Here is a 23,369-nt window from a genome sequence, read left to right on the forward strand (position 1 = left end):
TGAGCACGCCACCATGGCCAGCTAATTTTTAAATTTCCTGTAGAGATGGGGCCTTGCCCTGTTGCCCATGCTGGTCTCGAACTCCTGGCTTCAAGTGATCCTCCTGCTTTGGCCTGCCAAAGTTTTGGGATTACAGGTGTGAGACACTGTGCCTGGCCAAGACTTTTTAAAAAATATTTATCTTGAAAGAATTTTAGATTATTGCAAGAGTTGCAAAAGCAATACAGAAGATTCCCATGTATACTTCATCAGCTTCTTCTAATGTTAACTAACATCTTACATAACCATGGTACAATTATCAAAACTAAGAAATTGACTGAGCATGGTGGCTCACGCCTGTAATCTCAGCACGTTGAGAGATGAAGGCAAGAGGATTGCTTTAGGACAAGAGTTTGAGACCAGCCTGGGCAATATATATTGCTCATGATTAGATGTTTTCTTGTAATTAGAATGAGGTAATACATTTTTGGGAAGAATAATACAGATATGGCCTTTTGTGCATAACGTATCAGAGGATAGATAATGTAAATATGTCTTAATGGGAATGTTAACTATGATTCTTTGGTTAAGGGGATGTCTGCCAGATTTCTTCATTATAAAGTTTACTGTTTATCACTTTGTAAATAATATGTTTTGGGGGGATGCTTTGAGCATATGCAAATACAGTAAGTCCTCAACTTTGATAGGTTCTTGGAAACTGACTTTAAGCAAAACAACATAAAATGAGACCAATTTTTTTCCTCATCAGCATTATAACAAAATGATGTTATTTGAAGACGTGCTATACTTTTGTTTGACTTAATGTTGCAGTTTCCAAGAACCCCATTAGCAGTGCTAAATGAAGACTTACTGTACTTTATTTCTTAAACTTTTATCCATTAATTTTAGCATTCATTGGTAGGTTATAACTGTAGCAATTATTACTCTCTCCCCTCTCCTCTCCCCTCCTCTCCCCCCTTTTTTTTAAGGCAGAGTCTTGCTTTGTCGTCCAGGCTGGAGTGCAGGGGCACCGTGTCGGCTCACTGTAACCTCCATCTCCTGGGTTCACGCAATTCTCCTGCCTCAGCCTCTCGAGTAGCTGGGATTACAGGTGCCCACCACTGTGTCTAGCTAATTTTTATATTTTTAGTAGAGACAGGGTTTCACCATGTTGGCCAGGCTGATCTCGAACTCCTGACATCAGGTGATCCACCTGCCTCAGCCTCCCAAAGTGCTGGGATTACAGGTGTGAGCCACCGTGCCTGGCCAATTATTAGTGTTTTTAAATGGTGATTGTCTCTTTTCCTTAATTCCTTTGACATTTATTAATTGATATTCTTCTGAAAAGATGAGTTGTTCCGTTAGTCCCTTTTATTCATTCAGTCATTTATTTATAATAGTATGCACTCATAGATGTTTATTCTTTGTGCTATTGTTGTCATTCAAATTGTGCAACTTTGGCCACTGGGAGCTCTTACAGGCTGGCCCCATACTTCTGTTTGCTTAGCACTTTCTTTTTGGCACCTTGAGATGTTCCAGGGCTATGTTGTATCTTCCTTGCCCCTGGAATCAACCATTTCTTTAAGGAGACTTTTGAGGTACTAGTTAATTTATGTTATACAACAAATAATTCAACTTTCTTTTTTTAAATTTTTATTTTAAGTTTTATTTTGTTTTTAGACAAAGTCTTGTTTTCTCTGTCAGCCTGGCTGGAGTTCAGTAGTATGATCCTAGCTCACTGCAGCCTCAAACTCCTGGGCTCAAGTGGTCCTACTGAGTAGCTGGGACAACGGGTGCGTGCTGCTATGCCCACCTGGCCAATTTTTAGGGTCTTGCTATGTTGCCTGGACTGGTCTTGGCCTCAAGTGATCTGTCTGCCTCTGCTTCCCAAAGTGCCGGGGTTATAGATGTGGGCCACCGCTTTCTTTCGTCTCTGCACATGTTATATTCATATTCTTACATAGGAATTAACAAGTCGTGTGCTGTGTGGGGTGTGTGTATACATGTAGAGGAAGGGAGTTATGGGGCTTTAGGTCTATCATTAGATGGTAGTTACTCTTTAGTTTCTCTTAGGCCTTCCTACTTCAACACTTTTGCCTTTTTCATTTGACTGGGTTTATTAGAGACATTTGCTGATTTACTGTGCACCAAGGATGTGCTGTGCATGATTCCCTTGTAAGGGAAGAGATTGTGCCTCATTGAAGTTTTTGTATCTCTTTCTCTTCCATACCTTAGCACACAGTGCTTCCATTTAGTAAGCTTCAATAAGTGCAGTTTGAATGAAAGCATGAATCTTGGTCCCAATCTACCTTTTTAGCTTTATTTTTTGTACCTTCCTTTCATATACTTCTCGCCATTCCAGCCTACTAGCTGTCCCTGTAAGTAAGCACATCTATTTCCTTCTTGCTTTTGTTTTTCTCTTATTTCTCCTTGGACCTTGTCTCTTTTGCTGCGCCCCCCCCCCCTTTTTTTTTTAGTTGATATTGCCCTATTATTTCAGCTCATGTATTATTTCTCATCTCCCTATAGAATCAGTCTCTTGTGTTACCATATGCTTTATTAATAACAGTATTATAAACTTAGTTTTTTTGTTCAGAAATCTTGTTTCATTAGTTTTTGTTTCTGTACTCAGATAACTCAAATGATAGCTGCTTTTATTATTTTCTGTCTGCCAGGCACTATACTAAGTGCCATCATTGTCTCTTTAGGCCACACAATAGCCTTATGAAGTAGGTACTATTATTTTCCAAATTTTAAAGGTAAAAAAACTAAGGATTAGAGAAGTTAAGTAACTGTGTAGAGTTTCTCAGCTAGAGAATGATAGAGTCAGGATTTGGTACCAGACTTGGTAGATGTAGAGATTTTTTTCAATGCTCATGTTCTTAACCATTACACAAGATGCATAATTCTGCAAAAACTATATTAAATACTTATTAAATTTAATTTTCCAGGATAAACTCCCCTCAACTGGCTGACTCAGTATGAGAAGTGATTGTTAACAGTATATTTTGAATAGGAGTCTACCCTAACAAAATGTTTCAGTGGAGGATATACCTAATAAAACTTGAATGAAACATGAATCAATGCATCATTCTAAGCAAGTAGTAGTGGCTCTATTTAAGCTGTGCTTTCTGGCTTTACCCCTGGGTACTGTAGACTTTTTTTGTCAAGATTTAGCCTGAGAAAAGGCTAGAAAATTTTGATAAACCTGTGTGGCAATGAAAACACGTGGTGGCTAGGGAGTAGAAATGGCTAAAATTTGAGTATGTGGCTTAGAAAGCCCAATAAGAATTCATGGGTCCGTATCATTGATTGTAAACCTAAGTGCCTGCAGATGCCAGATAGGTGACGTAAATGGGGAAAGCAAAAAAGGTGCCAGACTAAAGAGTGTGTTTAATGTAAAAGGAGCAACTATGTTCTAGTCAGTTACTGCTTTTTAGGGCACATGGCAGATCTTCCAGTTTACCCCGCTCCCCAAGAAAAGAGAAATCTGGATTTTGTGTGTAATTTTCAAATTTTTAACTGTTGTCAACTAATTCTGATTTTCATGAATCTCTGCAGGCCGGACATAAGTCTTGTGTCTGGGTTCAGCCTAGGGAGTACTAATTTGGAATCTCTGGTCTACATGATATCCTCCTCTTTTCTGCTTTTTTTTTTTTTTTTTTTTTTTTGAGTTGGAGTCTCGCTCTGTTGCCCAGGCTGGAGTGCAGTGGTGTGATCTCGGCTCACTGCAAGCTCTACCTCCCGAGTTCAAGTGATTCTCATGCCTCAGCCTCCCGAGTAGCAGGGACTACAGGCGCATGCCACTATGCCCAGCTATTTTTTTGTATTTTTAGTAGAGATGGGGTTTCACCATGTTGGCCAGGCTGGTTCCGAACTCCTGACTTCAAGTGATCCGTCTACCTTGGCCTCCCAAAGTGCTGGTATTACAGGTGTGAGCCACCACGTCTGGTCCTCAGCTGATTTTGTCTTTCATTCGATAATGTGAAAAGGATTTATTTATTATCTGCTCTTGTGAAGCAGTATGCTAGGCTTTTGCAGTACTATGAAGCGTAGCACAGGGCCTAAGGGAGCTTACAATCTTTATTAGATGAGAAGAATACATATAAACAAGTAATTATGCTGTATAAAAACCTCTGTAATAGAGGAATCCAGAGTGCTGTGCTATAAATAGTTGACTAATTGGCCACACCTACTGTGTGTAAACTATAAAAATATCCATTGTGTATGTGACCTAGTAAAAAGTGTTAAATGAAGGGTACAGTTAATGAGTTTATGGGGAGTCTGATAATCTAAATTGAGTGGTACAGAGAGTAAATGCCACTAGAGTACAAGGAAGTGGGGAATCATAAGATAGCCATTGAGGGAAGTGGGACTTGAGCTGTGTTTTGAAGAAGAGTTAAGATTTGTGGAGGTGTTTTTCAAAGTTCAAGTGTTAAGAAGCACTTGGTTATAGTGGTTTGCAGTAGAGAGTGTGATAGAGTCAGAATATGGAGATCCTATGAATATATGAATGCCAAACTGAAGAGCTTGGTCCAAATTTAAAGAATAGCATATAAAGTTCGAATATTGTTTTCCTCATTAACTTGTCTGGCTTCATTTTTGATGACATCTACCTGAGAATGCCAAATCCATTCTGTTGATACTTCTTGCCAATAGCCAGCCCAAGTCATGGGTCTGAAACTGTTTTAGATGTAGTGATACAGTTTCAATGGGAAGAAATAGAAATAGAGAACTAATGGGTAGAGAAGGATGATGTTGCTCTTAGAACTAGAAGATCCTGAGAGAGATGATCTGGTCCTATCTACTGCTTTAGGCAGACTTTTAATATTTCCAGAGATTGCTATTAAAGTTTCCTTTACCCAGTTTTTAAGTATTTGGTGCCTAGCACATGGCATGATCACTTTTAATTTTATTTTTATAAACATAGAAATATTTTGAGCACTTTGAGTGGAGACAGATGGAACCTAGTTTATCTTCTCCTTTGCACAGGCCTTTTTCTATTTTACTTCCCATTCACTCTCCTTAGATTTGTTTAGAACACTTCAGCAGTCTGCTGCTAACTCTTCTTCAGGTATGGAGGAGATGAGTTGTGGGAAAATGGGAGGTCACTTAGAACTTGTGAAGTTAGCGTGTGCTGGTTGAAGAGAGGTTTGGAGAAAGATCTTAAAGTGACTGTCGCCACCTTTCCAGAAATGCAGAGTCAACTTATGCAACACAGAGGACATTATGTTGCCCCTGTTGCTTAAAAGGACTCAAACAGAATTTTAGTAAACTCCCTTTCATTTTGTGTCAGGGCCTTGAAGGGAGATTACATATTAAAAATACCTCTTTGGATATTCCATAATTGAATGATTTTGTATTCTGAACTAGAGGAAAAGGAATTAAATTTTCAGGCTCTGTGCAGTGGGGGCTCATGGCTCATGCCTATAATCCCAGCACTTTGGGAGGCCAAGGCAGGAGAATACTTGAGACCAGCCTGGCCAGCATAGCGAGACCCTGTCTCCACAAAATAAAAAATAAAAAAGAAATTAGCTGGGCGTGGTAGTGTGTCCCTGTGGTCCCAGCTACTTGAGAGGCTGAGGTGGAAGGATTGCTAGAGCCCAGGAGGTTGAGGTTGCAGTGAGTTGTGATCATGCCACTATACTGCAGCCTGGTGACAGCGAGACCCTGTCTCCAAAAGAATAAAATAAAAAATAAAATTTCATGGTATTCACTTTGAGGAAAGTTAACTTATTAAGTTGTTGAAGTTTAGGATAATTTAAAAAAAGAAAAATACAAAAGTGTGTGGGTGTATTGTTCTACTTTTTGTGTGGGTAAAAAAGAAATAATATTATACATTATGTGTTTGCTCATTGTTGTGAAAAGAAATTTAGGAATTTAAACTAGAAATGTATTTAATATAACTACCTCTAGGGGATAGGTGGGAGCCAAGGTGGAAAGGATGTAGAAGGAAATAAGATTTTGAGTATACCTTTTTGTATAGTTTTAACTTTTGAACCCAAGTACATGTTTTTACATATTTAAAAAAAAATCAAAAGGGATGAAAAAAGGAAACCCTCAAAGAGAATGCAGGCAGAAACAAGCCTAACATTGTTTTGAATTAATAGTGTGATCACACAGAAAAAAGCAAATTGAAGAAACTTTTGGTATATACCTTACATACCTTCATGGCATACATTCCAAGGCCAGAAATAGTTACAAAGAAATCATCAACTTAGTAGATTTGTGTTCTGTAGTGGAACTTCAGTAGAGGCAGTCTCTATCTCCAAAAAACCCCTAGGAAAGAAGCTGGGAGGGAAGAAGTTAGAAAGTTGAGAGCAATTCTGAAACCATTTTAGGTAGGGTAGAACAAATGAGTACTTATACTGATTTTTGGGGGGACCTGTAGGGACAGAAACCAGGACTCACAGAAGAAAGAATGGATAAGAATGTAGCACTTGGTTGGATTGGAGGTGGCAGTTTAAACTCAGCTTTAAAATAAAAATTACATAGAATGCTTTTAAAATTAGAACTGTCAGGTCACTACTCCAGAGATTTTAAATAAGGTGCCTTAGATAGAGCCTAGGAATCTGCATTAAAATAACATTTCAAGTAATTCTAGTGCAGATAAACTGTAGTTTTGAGAAACTGCTTTTGGGGATGGTGTTTTTAAGGCCAATCAGCATGGCTTCATCATATTGATTGATTAGGTGATTGAAAAAAATCACCTAATTATTTCTGCCTCTCCACTTCACCAACTTCTTTTCTTGGGGTTATGGGAGATGGGGACTACCCAAGCTGTAAGGTCTGAAGTAACCTCTTTGTGGGTTTTATGTGTATGTACAAGTCTTGGCTTTCGTATCTCAGTGTTTTTACATTCTAAATAGGTTTTAGGTATTTTTTTTTCAACAGATATGTGATTACCCTTTGAAAAACATTGTATCCTAGCTTTTGGGTTAAAAGACAAGGTTCCTACCCTCATGGAACCTATTTACATTTTGGTAGAGAATACAGCATGGAGGGGGAAGACCATTAAACAAACAATTGCAAAGGTGATGAGAAATTCAGGATGACAAAGTTTATTACAGTGGAATTTAACTAATCTGTGAACACCAGAAAGGGCTTCCCTAAAGAACTGAAGTTTAATCCAAGAATGAATTGAAAACTGAGTAGATTGATTTAAGTGAAGAAGATGGAGTAAGGCTGGGGGCAGTAATCTTTGCGGATGTAGCAACTTGTGGAAAGCTTAGAACCTGAGAGAGAACATTGGAGGGGATGAATGTAGAAAGCAAGATAGGGTCAGATCATGAAGAGTCTTTGGAGGCTTAAGAATATTGGATTTTGTCCTAAGTGCACAGGAAGTTTTTAAGTGAAGGGGTAACACCAAAATTGCATTGTGAAGACATAACTCTCTGCAGGGTGGAGAATGACGGAAGCAGGGCTGAGAGGAAGGGAGACACCAGTTAGGAAGCTGTTGTACTAGTTTTGCTGAGACTGGTTCCCTGGACTGAGACAGTCACAGAAAAGATGGGGTAAGATAGGCAGATCTAAGGTAGGCTTAGTAAGATTTAGTGATAGATTTGTTTTAGAAGGTAAGAAAGAGACAGGAGTTAAGGATGTTTTTTAGGTTTCTCGTTGGAGCAGTTATGTGAATAATAATGTCTTTAAACTGAGAAGGGAAAACTGGAATAACATCACATTGGGCATAAAGATTGAGTTAAGTTTTAAATATGTTGAGTTTGAGGAGTTTCTGGAGATGTGCAGCTGATAGTTGGAAATATACGTTAGGAACTCAGGAGAAAGGTCTGTGCTGGATCTAGACAGATTTAAGTGATTTATCACAGGTGGCCATTGGCTGTAGATGAGATTGGCTAGGCAGCAGATGTAGAAATGAAAAAGACATAGGGCAGAACCCTGAAGATTTCCAACATTTAAGCTTTTTGTAGAGGAGGAAGACTGTAGAGGTGTGTACTTCCTTTGAAGTGATGAGTTCACACTGAGCCATTTACTAATGATACTTGTTTCTTCTGACCATCTTGATTTGTATTTTCCCCTCATCTTGAACTTTTAAGCTGGGTAGGTGAACTAGTTTGTCTGATGCCTCTTTCTTTTTTCATGTCTTATTTTAGATTTGAATTGTGTATTTTTTATGATTCCATTTTATCGCCACGATTCTATTATTAGTTATCCCCTTTCTAAATTTTTTTTAGTGATTACTCTAGGGTTTACTATATACATCTTAGTTTATTCAGGCTGCTGTAACAACAAAAAGAAAACCAAAAACCTAGAGTGGGGGGCTTACAAACAACAAATGTTTATTTCTCATAATTCTGGAGGCTGGGAATTCCAAAATCAAGATGCCAGCAGATTCCGGTGATGGCCTGTTTCCTGGCTCATAGATGATCCCATTCTCATTATAACCTTACATGGTAGAAAAGGGAAATAAACTCTCTGAGGCCTCTTTTATAAACACTAGTCTCATTCATGAGGACACCCTTCATAACCTAATCACCTTAAAGGCTCCACCTCCAAATATCATCACATTGGGAATTAAGTTTCAACATGAGAATTTTGAGGGGATGCAAATATTCAGTTGATTGTAACATCTTTAAGTTACTGCACTCTACCTTCAAATAGTATTAAATCATTTCATGTATAATGTAAGAATTTTATAAACCACGTCTTTCCAGTTCCTTTGACCCATCCTTTTTGGTATTGTTGTCATACATTTTACTTTTACATAGTTCCAAACTCTGTAATAAATTATATTTGCTTTATACAATTTATTTTTTATGTTTTACAGTCTGAATATCTTCATACAGTTTTTTTTTTTAAAGCATTAAATCTACCTTCATTTTTTACCATTTCTGGCACTGTTCATTTATTTTTGTGATCTGCATTTTTGTTTGATTTCATACTTCTGCCAAAAGAACTTCCTTATAACAGTGTCAGTGAGCTGAAATGAATTTTTTCAACTTTTGTTTGGAAGTCTTTATTTTGCCTTTATTTTTGAGAGATATTTTCACTGCACAGGTTTTTTTTCTTTCAGTATTTTAAGATGTCACTCCATTGCCTTCTGGCTTGCATAGTTTTTGAGAAGTCCACTGTAATTCTTATCTTTATTCCTTTATATGTAATCTGCTTTCTCTGGCTGCCTTCAAGATGTTCTTTATTTTGATTTTTTAGCCCTTTCACTATAATTAATATGGGGATGTGGATTTTTACTTTATTCTGCTTGGTGTTCTCTGAAATTCTTGCATATTTGGATTGATGTCTTGCATTATTTTTTGAAGATTCTTGACTGTTACTTCAGATTTTCCCTCCGCCCCATTCCTTTTTTTTCTCCTTCTGGGACTTTAATTGCACTTATCATCACACAGTTCTTGGATGATCTGTTTTGTTTTTGTTTTGCTCTTTGTGAATGTACCAGTCTCCGTTTGGAAATTTCTGTTACTCTACCCTCAGATTCTCTGAGCCTTTCCCTAGTTGTGTCTAGTTTAATGATGAGCCCATCTGAGGAATTTTTAAAATCTTTAATCATGTTTAATGTTTTTTATTTCTATCGTTTATATTTGTCTCTTTCTTTAGTTTTCACATTTCTGTTGAAATTCTCCATCTCTTTATGCAAGCAAGTTGTCCACTTTTTTTCTGCTAGACCCTTTAACATATTAATCATAGTTATTTTAATTTTTTTTTTCTGATAGTTCTAACACCAGAGTCTTCTCTTGGGTTTTGTTGATTATTTTATCTCTTGGCAGTAAGTTTTGCTTTCTTTTCTATGTCTTATAATTGTTGACTGAGACCAGATATCTGTGTAGAAGAATGGTAGACATTGAGTTAAATAGTACTTGTACTTGTGAATGGACAAGCATCTTTTTTTCAGGCCGTTCTTGTGGGGATTGAGTCAGTCTGTCAGTAATTTGGATTTTTTAAATTGATGTCTTTATCTTCAGTATACCACAAACTTTACATTCCTCCAGCAGTGGGCTCCTGTTAACTTGTGCTTGGAGAGGGTACGGTAGGATTTTTTTGTTTTTTCATCTCTTTAGATTTTAGTTGTCTCTGCCTGCCTTTTTACACATGAGGATTTCTTGTCCCTTCTCTGTCAGTAGACTGCGTTTGCTTGTTATTCAGTGCTATGCTTTTGGTAGAGGCAAGGGGTTTTCTCTGTTGTGTTGGTCCAGCCTTAGTCTTATGCAGACCCCCGAACTTAGGGTGGGCTTTTTCAGTGTTTCTTTCCCTCAGCCAGACTAGTCTCGTGTATCTGTAGTTACTTCTGGGTGAGAGTTTCGCGCCTCTTCTCCAGGTGTAGCAGACCTCTACATGGTATCTGTATAGGATCCTGGGCCCAAGGTAGTTTCCTATACCTCTCCCAGAGTTCAAGGGATTTGCTTCTACTTTTCCTCCAGCAGCAGAACATCTTTGCCTATGTACTGGGTAAGGGTTTCCTATCCCTCCCTAGAGGCACCAGGGTTTTGTTTCCATTCTTCCCCCAGAAGCAGTGAATCTTTGCCAGAGTCCTGTGGGTGAGAGGTTTTGCTGCCTTTACTGCAAACTTGTTTTTTTGCTTTGTAAAATCTATGGAAGGTTGGTGGGCTTTGTCTCCTCACTGCCTGTCACTGTCAATCACTTTCTTCCTGTTTATGCCACTAGGGGAGACTTTCTTGGATCTCCTTTCCTACCCCTATTTTTTCTTAGGAACACATGGTAAAGGCCTATGGAGAAGAGCTTAAGAGTGTGTGGGAACTTCTCGTGTCTGGGGTCCTTGTTGCTCTAAAGTGACAACCCCATGCTTGGACTTCAAAATTTTAGCTGATTTCTTTTTAACTGCTTGGATGGTGGCCATCTCTTTTTCCTATGCTCTGCCAAAGGTGATTTAGTTGTGTGTCCAGTTTCTCATTGAATAGCCTTGCTCCTCTTAGGAATGTGGTTTGGTTGCCTTGCAACCTGAGCTCTCTGATGTGGCTTAAAAATAGGTTTTTTTTTTGTTTGCTTTTTTAAAGCTTACCTAGGGTTTTCTCTTTGGGAGAGAGCGTCATTCTTTGTAGCTGTTTACATCCCAAGCATAAGTTTTAAATTTCTGCTTTGGTAATAAGATGGTCTTGAATTTATATTCTGTAGTCATCTTTTTAAAACGTTTAAAATTCCAATATTGTGCCTGAGGGAGAGAAGTTTTATTATAGACATTCTTGTTAGACTACTGAATTTTATATTAAAAAAAAAACAGATATTATGCCAAAATACGATCCCAGAAGGTGCCATTCTAAGTAATGGCTAAATGCAGTTGGACCTCTTCTCTCCCAAATACTAGCCATTTGGGAACAAACAAGATAATTTGAGAATGGGTTTTGGAGCATTTAATTGAGAAGAAATGGACTTTGGGGCATATTCTGTAAGAATTGGGGTACAGTCCTACTTATTCATGAATAAATTTCTGCTTCACAGACTCTGCAGGTTTCCAAGGGCATTTTCCTGCTACCCATCTTGGGTGTTCTTCCCTGCTACAATGAGGAATTTAGATGTTCTTCCCAGCTCCCTGTAGCCAGTATCTTTCCATGTGGTTTTCTTTTTTACAGATTGTGGTGAGAACCTAATAGGGTTCTATATGTTTTTTTGTAATAGAGCAGTGAATGTTTTTTTAAAACATTTTTTAAACTAATTAAAAAGTGGTAATACACGTGTCTTGCAGACCATTTGGACTTTGCAGAAAAGTAAAGAGAAGAAAATAGTCATCATCTTTAATTTCATGTAGAGTAACTTCTAACATTTTGCATTCTGGCTTATTTCCAAGAATAAATAAATAAAATAAGTACCACAATTAAAGTCATAATATGTATCATAATATGCCAATTTTATATTTGGAATTTAATATTTAACATTACATTACAGGCATCTTCCTGTATCAATAAAAGTCGTAAACACTTAAAATGCTACATATATTACATTTTATGAAATCCTCTAGAGATTATTTTCCAGTAACAGCTTCCCCTCGTAGCATTCATAATTTGAAAGTCAGAAAGATTTAAATTTTAACCTGATTAAAAAGTTTATTCCATTTGTAATTGTTTTGCAAAGCATAGAGATGTTTAGATTTCTAATTCTGTTTTTAAATTTGGGTTATGTTTTTTGGATTTTATTGACCTTATGGCTTTTCTTCTTTAATTCCAGAATTCCATACGACATAATCTGTCATTGAACAAATGTTTCCTTAAAGTGCCTCGATCTAAGGATGACCCTGGAAAGGTAGGATTCATCTTCTTAAAACAGTTGAATTCTTCAGTATGTCACTTGTCATGTTTGAATTAAGAACTTTTCCAGTTCATCGAATAGGAACCTCTGCAAAATAGTAAGTCCTCCCCTACCCTGCTCTAAAGCTTGTTAGAGAGTTTTAAGCTGTGGGAAGCTAACTAGTGTATAGCTGTTGCACACCACAGCACTGTTGTACTTTGCTGTTTCTAATCTAATCTTTGGTTGAAGTACTGTGTATTAAATTAAATTTGGTAGTTGAGCTGCTTGTCAGGAACCATAATTCATTACATATAAGGGGTGCATCTCTGTGTAACTGGCAAAAAGTAGAAGTATTCTTACACTGGAATAAAGTAGTTTCTCTGTTATTAGCCCACTTCTGAATGTAATCAAGAAGAGTATTCTCTACTTGACTCTTATCTCCTGACACCATTGCATTTTTCATGTTTTTAGCGTTTTTTCTATGGTGACTCCCCCCTTTTTTTGTTGTTTTAATAGCTAGTCAACTATAGTGTGCCCTGAACTTGGTCCTAGTTGCTTGGTTTCTGAAACTTAAGAGTACTTGGTTGTACTATATTTGGTTGTCAAGGTAAGTTACTAGATTAGGACTTTGAGACAGTGTATTTATTGGGAACCACGATGCTTGTTTAGGTGGCTAGACTTCTTACATTTATTTTTAGGCTAACTGATTTTGGAAGAATCTTTCTAAAATGTAAGCCTGGTCATGTAAGCACCTTGCTTGAAAGTATTCCTTAGTGTCCAGGAGGTGTTTACTTTCTCTTCTTGTAAAATATTCTTTACTGTTTTTTTTCCTCTATCTGCCTTTCCAGCTATAATTCACCTCATTCAGACTCATTGTGAAGAACTACTTGAAGTTTTCCAAACATGCTATTCATATGGTCTTCTGTACAAATTTCCTTGCTTTACTTGTCTAGACTGCTTCTTATCTTTCAGTATTGAGCTGCAACATGACTTCTCTGAGGCTTTTTTGTTTCCCCATACTTCAGCTGAATTTGTTGCTCCCTTTTTTGAGTTCTTTTTATTTTGTAGCGACCGTCATCATTGTAGTAGCTCCTAATTGGACTCTCAATGGCTGGGCTTGATCCCTCCAGTTTATATTAACTTTCACATAGTGGGCAGCAATCTTCAAAAAAAAAAGTTAACCTACTCATGTGGTCTCTTTTTTTCAAGCTCTTTGTTAGTTATCTACTGCCCTTAAAATCTAAATTTATGCAAGTAGGGATCACGTGTATCTTGTTCACTGTTTAGACCCAGTTGCTTGCACAGTGGCTGATGGCACTGAGGAGACACCTTTGTTGAATGAATGAATATACTGTATCCTCTGTTAGACTGTTAACTTCTTGAGGTTAGAGATGAAGAGTTATTCGTTTCTATCTTTAAGCAGTTTTTCTGAAGTAATGAACATTTTATAGCACTTTTTATCATCTATCTGCTCCGTCAAGTTGGTTCTCAGTGAGATTGAACAGATTATTATAATAGTCTTGTAAAAAATTGTTTCTCTATGTTTTTAACTTTGAGATTCTGAATAGGAATTGGTGCACCTTTTCCTTTAAAGGAAAGGAGGCTTATTACAAAAAGATAATTAGATTTTAAAAATAAATTCTTTATCACATTTTCTGTAGGCAATGAGTATATATGGATCAGCCTGAAAAATATTTTTAAGAGACTTCAGAGATTATTTACTAGAGTCCTGTGAAGTTACTATTTGGGTTCTGTAAACATTTTGGTTCTGATTGGATTTTTAAATGAGTTTGAAATAATTAAAAAAATTAAAAATCAATACACATGAATCCTTAATTCTATCATGTACTTGATTTTAACCAATTGGAGACTCTTAAAAATGTGTCATATCAGGTATTTTTCTTTTGTGTAGAAGTTTAAGCTTTTGTTCATCTTTAATATATGGGGTAAGACAGATGTGGAAAACATGTTACTCTTTGCAACTCTTCTTTTTGAATCAGGATTCTCAATGTGCAACTAAAACAAAATACAGAAATAAATTGAGTCCTGAGAGGCTAATCAGAGCTTTCATCTTTTACCAGTAGTTTTCAGTTTTAAGGTTTTGTATTTATTAAAACACCTCATTCTTACTGATTTTGGTCATAATAAGTAAATATCATACATTTGATTTTATAAAGTACATTTGTAGTAGTAATTTTTCTTTTCATTCTCAAAGTGAGGTTTATTTTATTTATTTGTTTGTTTGTGTGTTTGTTTGTTAATTTTGAGACGGAGTCTCACTCTGTTGCCCAGGCTGGAGTGCAGTGGTGCAGTCTCAGCTCACTGCAGCCTCCGTCTCCCGGGTTTAAGCAATTCTCCTGCCTCAGCCTCTTGAGTAGCTGGAACTACCTGCGTACATGACCATGCCTGGCTAACTTTTGTATTTTTAGTAGAGATGGGGTTTCACCATCTTGGCCAAGCTGGTGTCGAACTCCTGACCTCAAGTGACAGGACCACCTCAGCCTCTCAAAGTGCTGGGATTACAGGCGTGAGCTGCCGCGCCTGGCCACAAAGCGAGGTTTAAATACATTTTTCTCTTTGATTTTGGTCAGACATAGATGTAAATTTGGTCTTATAAAATACATCTATGTGAATAAAGTCATTTTTATTTTTGATTTCAAAATGAGATTTTGTTTTTTAAGAAAACACAAAATTCCACTGCTTTAAAAAAGCTTTGAAGACTTCAGCTCAAGCCCATTTCATAAAAGAAGAAACTAAGGCCAGTAGATGAGAAACAGCTTGCTCAGGTTCAGTGTGGAATTAGAACCCAGGCATATTCGCCAGACATACTTGTCAGTCACAGAAACTCAATACAAACTAACTTAAGGAGAAAAGTACTTAAGGAAGAACTGGAGCCAGGTTCTTAAATTATATCACCAGGAATGTCTCTTTTCATCCCTTAGTTGTGCTAACTTCTCTGATAGCTTCATTTTCAGTCCAATTAGTGGCAAATATGTCTTTCAGCAGCTTCTGGTTTATATTCTACCAGCTGAGTAACACTTAATAGAGAGAGTATGCCTGGTGTTCACCCCGCCACCCCCTAAATCACCTGGAATTACAGAAAAAGTCTTAGAATGAATGCTGAACAAGCAAAATACACTTGGTTTCTTAGTTCTTAGATTACTACTTTTTCCATGATATCAATCTTCCTTGAGAGGGAGACCAAAGTGTTAGTTAAGTTTTGGTACTTATGAATTGTTTTTCTTTTTGTATGACAGTGTTTCCTGACATTTGAGGAGCTTTTCCAAAACCACCCTCACCACAGTGGGAGAAAACCATTGAGCCAAGGTGGGGTGGGGGTAGATTTTGGTCTTGGGTATGGGATGGACTTTATAACCCCTTAGGATTTTGCTAGCTGCTGCCATGACTTAGGTCAAAAGGTAGAAGTAGCTCCTATAGCATCTTCTCTGTATTTTCACGATACAGCTTTCTGTTCATTGTATTATCAGAGAGGTGTGAAGAACAACCTAATCATGAAGTGTATTGTTGAATCGTAGATGTTTTTATGTGGCTATCTATTCCTTACTTAATCCTTCATTTTCAAGAAGATTGTGTCGTAAAAGCTCTTAAAATTTGGTACCCTTTATGTACATTGGTGGTGTGAGATTCATTTTCCTCACCTCTTTACAACTAATTTCAAGCAGCTATGTTACCACTTTATTTAAAAACACACACACACACACAAAATGAAATTCAATTTTGCATCCACTTTGCTGCTTTTTTGGGGACAGATTTGTTTTTCTTTTCTCTTGATTACATACACCCTTTTCACCCTGTCTATACATTCTGTAGTCTATCTCCATTTTTTAAATCCCGTCTTTTATCTCTTCTCTTTTCATTAGTTCTGTTTTCTCTCTATTTGTCTTTTTTTTTTAATTCTTTGGGTTATAAGTCTTATTGTGTAATTCATACATGTATCTTAATTATCTTAAAGGTAAGTATTTACATTAGGGAAAAGCAGATTACTGGCTAAATGTAGTTTAAAAAATATAATTCTCTTTCTCTGCTTTTCAGCTTAACCTTTTCTCAATTTTGTTTGCCTTTCTTCAGTTCAGAAAAATAATCTTTGACTTGAAAGGAACTAAAGGATTATAGGGCTTAGTTTCAACAGTTATCTAAACTTAGTAGCAGTGGGCTCTAATAGAACTGAGAAAATAGCTAAGAAGTTTAAAACCACGTGAAGGCCACCTGACTATCCTGGGGAAATAACTACAGTTAATTCATAGAATAGTTTTTAGGGGTGTAGGGGTTGGGGAATCTTTGTCTTGCCTGGGAATGGGAAGTTGTAAAGCCTCAGTGACCATAGAGATTGGGGTCTCCTGGTTTGTGAGGAAATAACAAATTCACTGCTAAGAGACTAACTTTTGAAACTTACAGGATTGTGATTTTTTTCTTTAAAAATTTCTTTTGAGACAGGATCTTGCCCTTTTGCCCAGTGCAGTGGTGCTCTCATCTTACTGGGCTCAGGTGATTCTCCAGAGTAGCCAGGATGACAGCACATGCCACCATGCCTGGCTAAGTTTTTGAAATCTTTTATGGAGATGGAGTTCTCACTATGTTGCCTAGACTGGTCCTGAACTCCTGGCCTCAAGTGATCCTCCTGCCTTGGCTTCCAAAAGTATTGGGATTAGAGGTGTGAGCCACCACGTCTCACAAATTATGAATTTTTTTCTATTCCTATTCTGTAGCTTGGTATAAGGGACCATAACATAGTTGACTGATCTTTCTTTTCAAAGGGTATTCTTTTTTGGGGGGCTATGTTAGTATTATGTTATATTTATTTGTAAATTGCTTGTTAAGCTCTGGTATCCCATTTTGGTCATTTTCTTTAAAAAATATGTAGAAAAACTGGAGACGTTTGAGGGAACATAAAATATAACACTAAATGATGAACAGTGTTGTAGGAGTCATAGGTATTACTCTAAAGAAGGAAGATAAAAGTACAATTTTAACACTAGTCTTAAGTAAATCCATGATTTTTGTGAAGAAGATGATGACTGCTTATCTGTGTTTCTCTACAAACTAAACAGGAAGTAGGACTGAAGGATAAGCAAGAGTTTGGTTGGACTGAAATAAGAATGTCATATTTATTGAAGTGAAAAAACACTGATATAGCTTCCCAAGGGAGACTTCAGAGTTTGTCACTTCTGAAGCACTTGAATAGATGAGGTTGCTAGCGTTTGTCATTTTAACTCATGGTAGGTAAGAACTCGAGTTGAAGGCTAGAAGAGGATGTGATCAAGTTTAGCTGAGGGACGAGTCAGAGCAAAGCTGGGTAGAATCAGGAATTAAGGGAATTAATATAAGTACTAACGTGAGATCCAAGAGTGAAGAAATGGATTAGTGCCATTGAGTGATTGTCGAGACAGAGGTGAATTATGAATGTGAGGCATTCCATTAGACAAACCAAGGTTAGAAAGCCAAGGTATTCAGAAGATTAGAAAGATTGAGTTAGATAGAAGTGAGAGTCTGATTCAGGGAGATAACACTGCAGAAGCTGAAAGAAGTGTTGGCTTAGAGCCCTGACGTTAATACTGTTCGAGCAGTGTGGTTGCAGCTGCCTTTTGTTTAGACATGCAGTGTTCTCTGTTCTCTTTTTAAAGTTGGAAGAGAACATTTTGTTGTTTTTGGCCTCTTCTTTCTTTTCCAGATCTAAACTACTTTAAAAAAATAACATACCTAGAAATAAAAAAAAAAATTATGTATGGTAAAATTTACTCTTTGGTGTGTAATTCTGTTAGTTTCAACAAACATAGCATAACCATCACTGTAATCAAAATAGAGAACAGTATTCTAGATTGTCACTTGGTAGCCCTTTCCCTCATCCCCAGGCCTTTGCAGCTACTGATCTGTTTGAGTCCCTATAATTTTGCCTTTTCCAAAATGCCGTATAAATGGGACTCATATAGTACATGGCCTTCTGAGTCTGGCTTCTTTGCTTTAGTATAATGTATTTCAGAGCCATCCATGTCGTTGTGCATATCAGCAGTTTTGTTTCATTTCATTGCATATATTCCATCATACGGATTTATCAGAGTTTAATCACTATTTGAAAGACATGTTTTTGCTAGTTGTATGATCATTTGACCATCAAGTTACTTTCTTTTCGGCTTAGACTTGACAGATATTGAGCTATAACACTCAAGTAGTAACATAATAGTTATGTTAAGCTGCCTTGTGAGTGGATTATGTAGGTGAGCCATCTGTTTCTTGGAAATTCGTTATGATATAGTAAAACTTTATCTCTAACTTAAAGTTTCTAAAAGGATTGATTGGCACTATGATTTAAAAGCAAGATATGTCTGTTAATCCCTTAATAGGATATACTTTTTAAGTATCTTTAACATTTAGGGTAATTGTTTACTATACCACAGTCAATATGCCAATTACATATTTTAATCCATTAAGAGTAAATTTCTTAACACTCTCTCTAGGCTTAATTTGATGATCAATGTATTTAAAAGTAATAAAAACTTGTATTTGTTCAAAAAGGGTATTTCAAGGACCTAAGCAGGCATTGGAATAGTTGTTATCCACATGTTCATTCAGTCAACTAGCCAGACAAGCCGCCTGCCTTTGAGTACTTACTGTGTGTTTGACCATTCATAGTCTATTTTTGTGGTCTCAGTAGCTATTTAACCTATTGTCCAAGCCAGAAACTTCTGAGAATGAAAGGGGTGCTATTCTTAACTATGTTTAGGGAACAGGTATAAAGCAGGATTGAAACTCAAAGTATGGTTGCTCTAGATCTGTGGTGCATGCAAATGCTGTGCCTGAGCAGTTACCAGGAACAGCATCCTAAGAAGTTGGGAGAAAACAAGGCAAACAGATCTTTTGAAGTTGGATTGCCAAAATAAACTGGGAGAGGTTAAAAAAATAAAAGATGAAGGCATGGTATGAAGCCAAAGAAGTCAGGGACAAGAGGAATCCAGCTCCTGAGGTAAATGTGCATTGAAAGCTAAGGAAGAGCAGAGAATTATCTATGATGATTCCCTTTACCAACGGGCATATACTTGGCAATAGTAATATATTTCACCATTTGGAATGTTTAGCTATTTATGACAGGGACTGCTGTCCCCAGGAGTCTGAAATTAATATTAGCATTTTTGGTTTATTTGTACTTAATCAGGTAATAGCTTTTTTGTTAGGCTATTTTCAACCTAAGGTAAATATGCAGGGTACTTTGTGTTGACATAAAATTTTAGCTAGAAATAAAGTTTTGGAATAGTTAAAATGCATTTTATTTGAAGTAATAAATACTTTATAATGATGGGAATAAAGACATTTAAGTTTATTGTTGATCTTTGACACATCTTCATTTCTGATGCATTTTCTTTTCTTTCTTTCTTTTTTTTGTTTTTTTTTGAGACAGAATCTCACTCCATCACCCAGGCTGGAGTGCAGTGGCATGATCTTGTTTCACTGTACCTCTGCCTTCCAGGCTCACATGATTCTCCTGCCTCACCCTCCCCAGTAGATGGGATTACAAGCATGTGCCACCACGCCTGGCTAATTTTTGTATTTTGTATTTTGTATTTTTTTCTTTTTCAGTAGAGATGGGATTTCACCATGTTGGCCAGGCTGGTCTCGAACTCCTGACCTCAAATGATCCACCTGCGTTGGCCTCCCAAAGTGCTGAGGTTGCAGGTGTGAGCCACTGCACCCAGCCATTTCTGATGGATTTTCTATATCTTGATTACCTTGATTTTTTTTCTGAAGTTTATGAATTGCTGGTATTTGTTTGCTCTCTTCTACTTAACAGTGACACCTGGTTTTCAGTTGGGTTCCACTTTCCTCCCTTCTGGAATTAACTTCTGTTTTAGGGTATCTTGATTGATTTTTGGAAAATGTGGTCAAAGTTGTAGAATTCTTGTTTGTGATCTTTCTTTGGGATTTTACAGGGTAGGCCACTGCAGTCTTTTCCATCAGAAAGGACATTACTGTGTTGTACTAGAATTGTTGATATAAATTAATGTCTACATCTGTATATTGCTTTAAAGAATTTAGAGCCATTTTACATGCATTATCTTGATCCTCAAAATAAGCCTGTGGTTAAGCCCCAGTTTCAGATAGTGATGCTTGAGTGCTTAGTAGATTTTTTCCATAAGTTCACATAATAGAACTACATGTAAATGGAATCATTCAATATATACTCATTTGTGTCTTTCACTCAGCATAATGTCTGTAATGCTGCTACATATATCACTTATTTGTTTCTTATTGTTAAGTGGTATTCCATTGTATGAATCTATGACAATTTGTTTATACATTTATTTGTTGACACTTCAGGTGTTTTCAATTTTAGGCTATTAATAAAGAATTACTAGTAAATTCTTAAACAAGTTTTCTATGGACATACTTTCATTTCTCCTGAAGGATAGAATTACTGGGTCAGAGGGCAGATGGAAGGTTAACTTTATAAGAAACTGCCAAACCCTTTCCCAAAGTGGTTGTGCTATTTTACATTCCCAACAGCAATACCTGAGAGTTGCAGTTTTGCTTCCCGTGGCCAACAGTTGGTTATTACCTGTCTTTTTAACTGTAGCCATTCTACTGGGTGTGAAGTGGTATTTCATCATGGTTTTGATTTGAATTTTCCTGATGGCTGTTGATATTGAGCATCTTTTCATGTGTTTCCAGGGCATTTGTGTATCTTCTCCTCTGAAAGTTCTTTTAAAAGTCTTCTGACTTAGAAAAAATTGGTTTTCATTATTACTGAGTTGTAAGCGTTTTAAAAAATATATTCTGGATACAAATCTTTCCTTAGATTTCTGTTGTTTAAATGTTTTTTTAGACTATGGTTTGCCTGTTTGCTTTCACAATAGTGTTTTAAAAAGTAGAAAATTTGAATTTTGGTGAGGTTGAATTTATCAATTTTTAATTTAGCGGTAAGCGACTTGTGTATGCCATCAGGAAATCAAGTATGGTCCTGAAGATTTTCTTTTTAAGTTTTATAATTTTAAATTTTGCATTTAGGCCCATTGCAAATTGCTGTTTATGTGTAGTGTGTTTATTCTTCCGGATAAATTGTTCTTTTATCTTTATGAAATGTTCTTCTTAATTTCTGTTTTTTGAGACGAAGTCTTGCTCTGTTGCTCAGGCTGGAATGCACTGATGCGATCTCGGCTCACTGCAGCCTCCACCTCCCAGGTTCAAGCGATTCTTCTGCCTCAGCCTCCCGAGTAGCTGGGACTACAGGCACGTGCCACCATGCCCAGCTAATTTTTGCATTTTTAGTAGAGATGGGGTTTCACTATATTGGCCAGGCTGGTCTTGAACTCCTGACCTTGTGATCTGCCTGCCTCAGCCTCCTAAAGTGCTGGGATTACAGGCATGAGCCACCGCATCTGGCACTTAATTTCTTAAAATGCTCTTTGTCCTGAAGCCTACTTTGTCTGATACTAATTTAGCCATTCCAGCTTTCTTATGCAACATCATGGTGTATCTTTTTCCAGTATTTTGCTTTTAGATTGTAAACATCTTTGTGTTTAAAGCGTTTCTCTGGTAAACAACATGTGGCCATTGGCTCTTGCTTTTAAAATTGTCTAATGATCTCCACCTTCTATTTAGACCACTTAGTCTTTGTATTTAATATGATTATTGGTATTGTTGCTGTTTGCTTTTCTTTTGTTCTTAATGTTGCTTTATTTCTGCAACCTTTGGGGTTAATCAGATAGTTTATAGGATTCTATTTTATTTCGTCTCTTGACTTCTTAGTGTCCTCTTTTAATTAGTTTTTTAGTAGTCATTCCAGAGCTTAACAATATGTATCACCAACTTATCAGAGTCTATTTGGAGGTAATATTATACCACCCTCCACTTCATACCTTACAGTTTATACCACCTACTCTACCTCTTGCCATACATTTAAAAATGTATTAAGGTTACAACAGTATAATTTCATTTATCTACATTCCTTTCTTTGTGCTATTGTCATATCTTGTGCTTCTACTTATACCGTAAATCCTGTCTTAGGATTTGTGTTATTTGCTTTAAATAGTTAGTTGCCTTTTAAGGAAATTACATTGGAGGAAATATTTTCTTAGTTATTTACCTTTTCTGATGTTCTTTCCTATAAATCTAAGTTTCCATCTGGTATCCTTTCTCTTTAGCCTAACAGTATCCTCTGGCAGTTCTTGTAGTGTAGGTCTGCAGGCAACAAATTTTATAGGTCTTTGTTCATCTGAAAATATCTTTATTTCATCCTCAGTATACTTTTTTCTGGGTATGGATTCCTGGGTTTGCAGGGTATTCCCACTTGTCAGAGTTTTGAATATATTCAATTTTGAAGATGTTCCATTGCCTCCATTATTTTCTATGAAAAGTCAGCTGTCATTCTTATTTTTATTCTTCTATATGTAATGAGTGTTGCACCTTCAAACCCCTGCCACTTTTGGTAGCTTTCAGTAATTTTTCTCTTTTTCTTTGGATTTCAGCAGTTTGACTGTGATATGCTTTGATGTAGTGTTTTTATATTTATTCCAGGCCTGCTAATCTAGGATCAATAAGAGGAGGCTTTCATCCAAATTTGGGATATTTTCAGTTATTATTTATTAAAAATTCTTTTGGCCCCATCTTTTCTCTTTTTCTTTTAGGGTCAGTTATAATAAGACATGAAATTTTTTCACAAGTCCTTGAGACTGTTAATTTTTCTCATCTTTTTGTTCTTCAGATTCGTTAGTTTCTACTGACCTATTTTCAGGATCTCTGACTCTGATTCTGTCTAATCTATTGGTGAATTTTTATTTCAATTACTGGACTTTTTTTTTTTTGAGATGGAGTTTTGCTCTTGTTGTCCAGGCTGGAGTGCAATGGCGTGATTCTCTGCTCACTGCAACCTCTGCCTCCCGGATAGCCTCCTGAGTAGCTGAGATTACAGGCATGTGCCACCACGCCCAGCTAATTTTGTATTTTTAGTAGAGACGGGGTTTCTCCATGTTGGCCAGGCTGGTCTCAAACTCCTGACCTCAGGTGATCTGCCCACCTCAGCCTCCCACGTGCCCGGCCTACTGGACTTTTTAATTATAGAGCTTCCCTTTGGTCCTTCTTGTGTATATGCATAGGTAATTGGTGAAATGGATTCAAGCAGTTGTTTTAATGCTAGAGAATTAGGACTTATGTGATGTCCCTGACCAGTTATT

General features: G+C 36.9%; 1 protein-coding gene across 5 annotated transcripts in view; it reads left to right on the forward strand.

Annotated features, from left to right (window-relative positions):
- The window catches only part of FOXJ3 (forkhead box J3), a 154,369-nt gene that overhangs the window by 57,802 nt on the left and 73,198 nt on the right, over positions 1-23,369 (forward strand). For all 5 annotated transcript variants that reach the window (XM_009251624.4, XM_009251635.4, XM_009251630.4 and 2 more), the window contains one exon: positions 12,130-12,204. In XM_009251624.4, coding sequence (XP_009249899.1) covers positions 12,130-12,204 — 75 coding nt within the window. The remainder of the gene's footprint in view (positions 1-12,129; positions 12,205-23,369) is intronic.

The sequence above is a fragment of the Pongo abelii genome, chromosome 1 (genome assembly GCF_028885655.2).
Source record: "Pongo abelii isolate AG06213 chromosome 1, NHGRI_mPonAbe1-v2.0_pri, whole genome shotgun sequence".
Classification (NCBI taxonomy): domain Eukaryota; kingdom Metazoa; phylum Chordata; class Mammalia; order Primates; family Hominidae; genus Pongo; species Pongo abelii.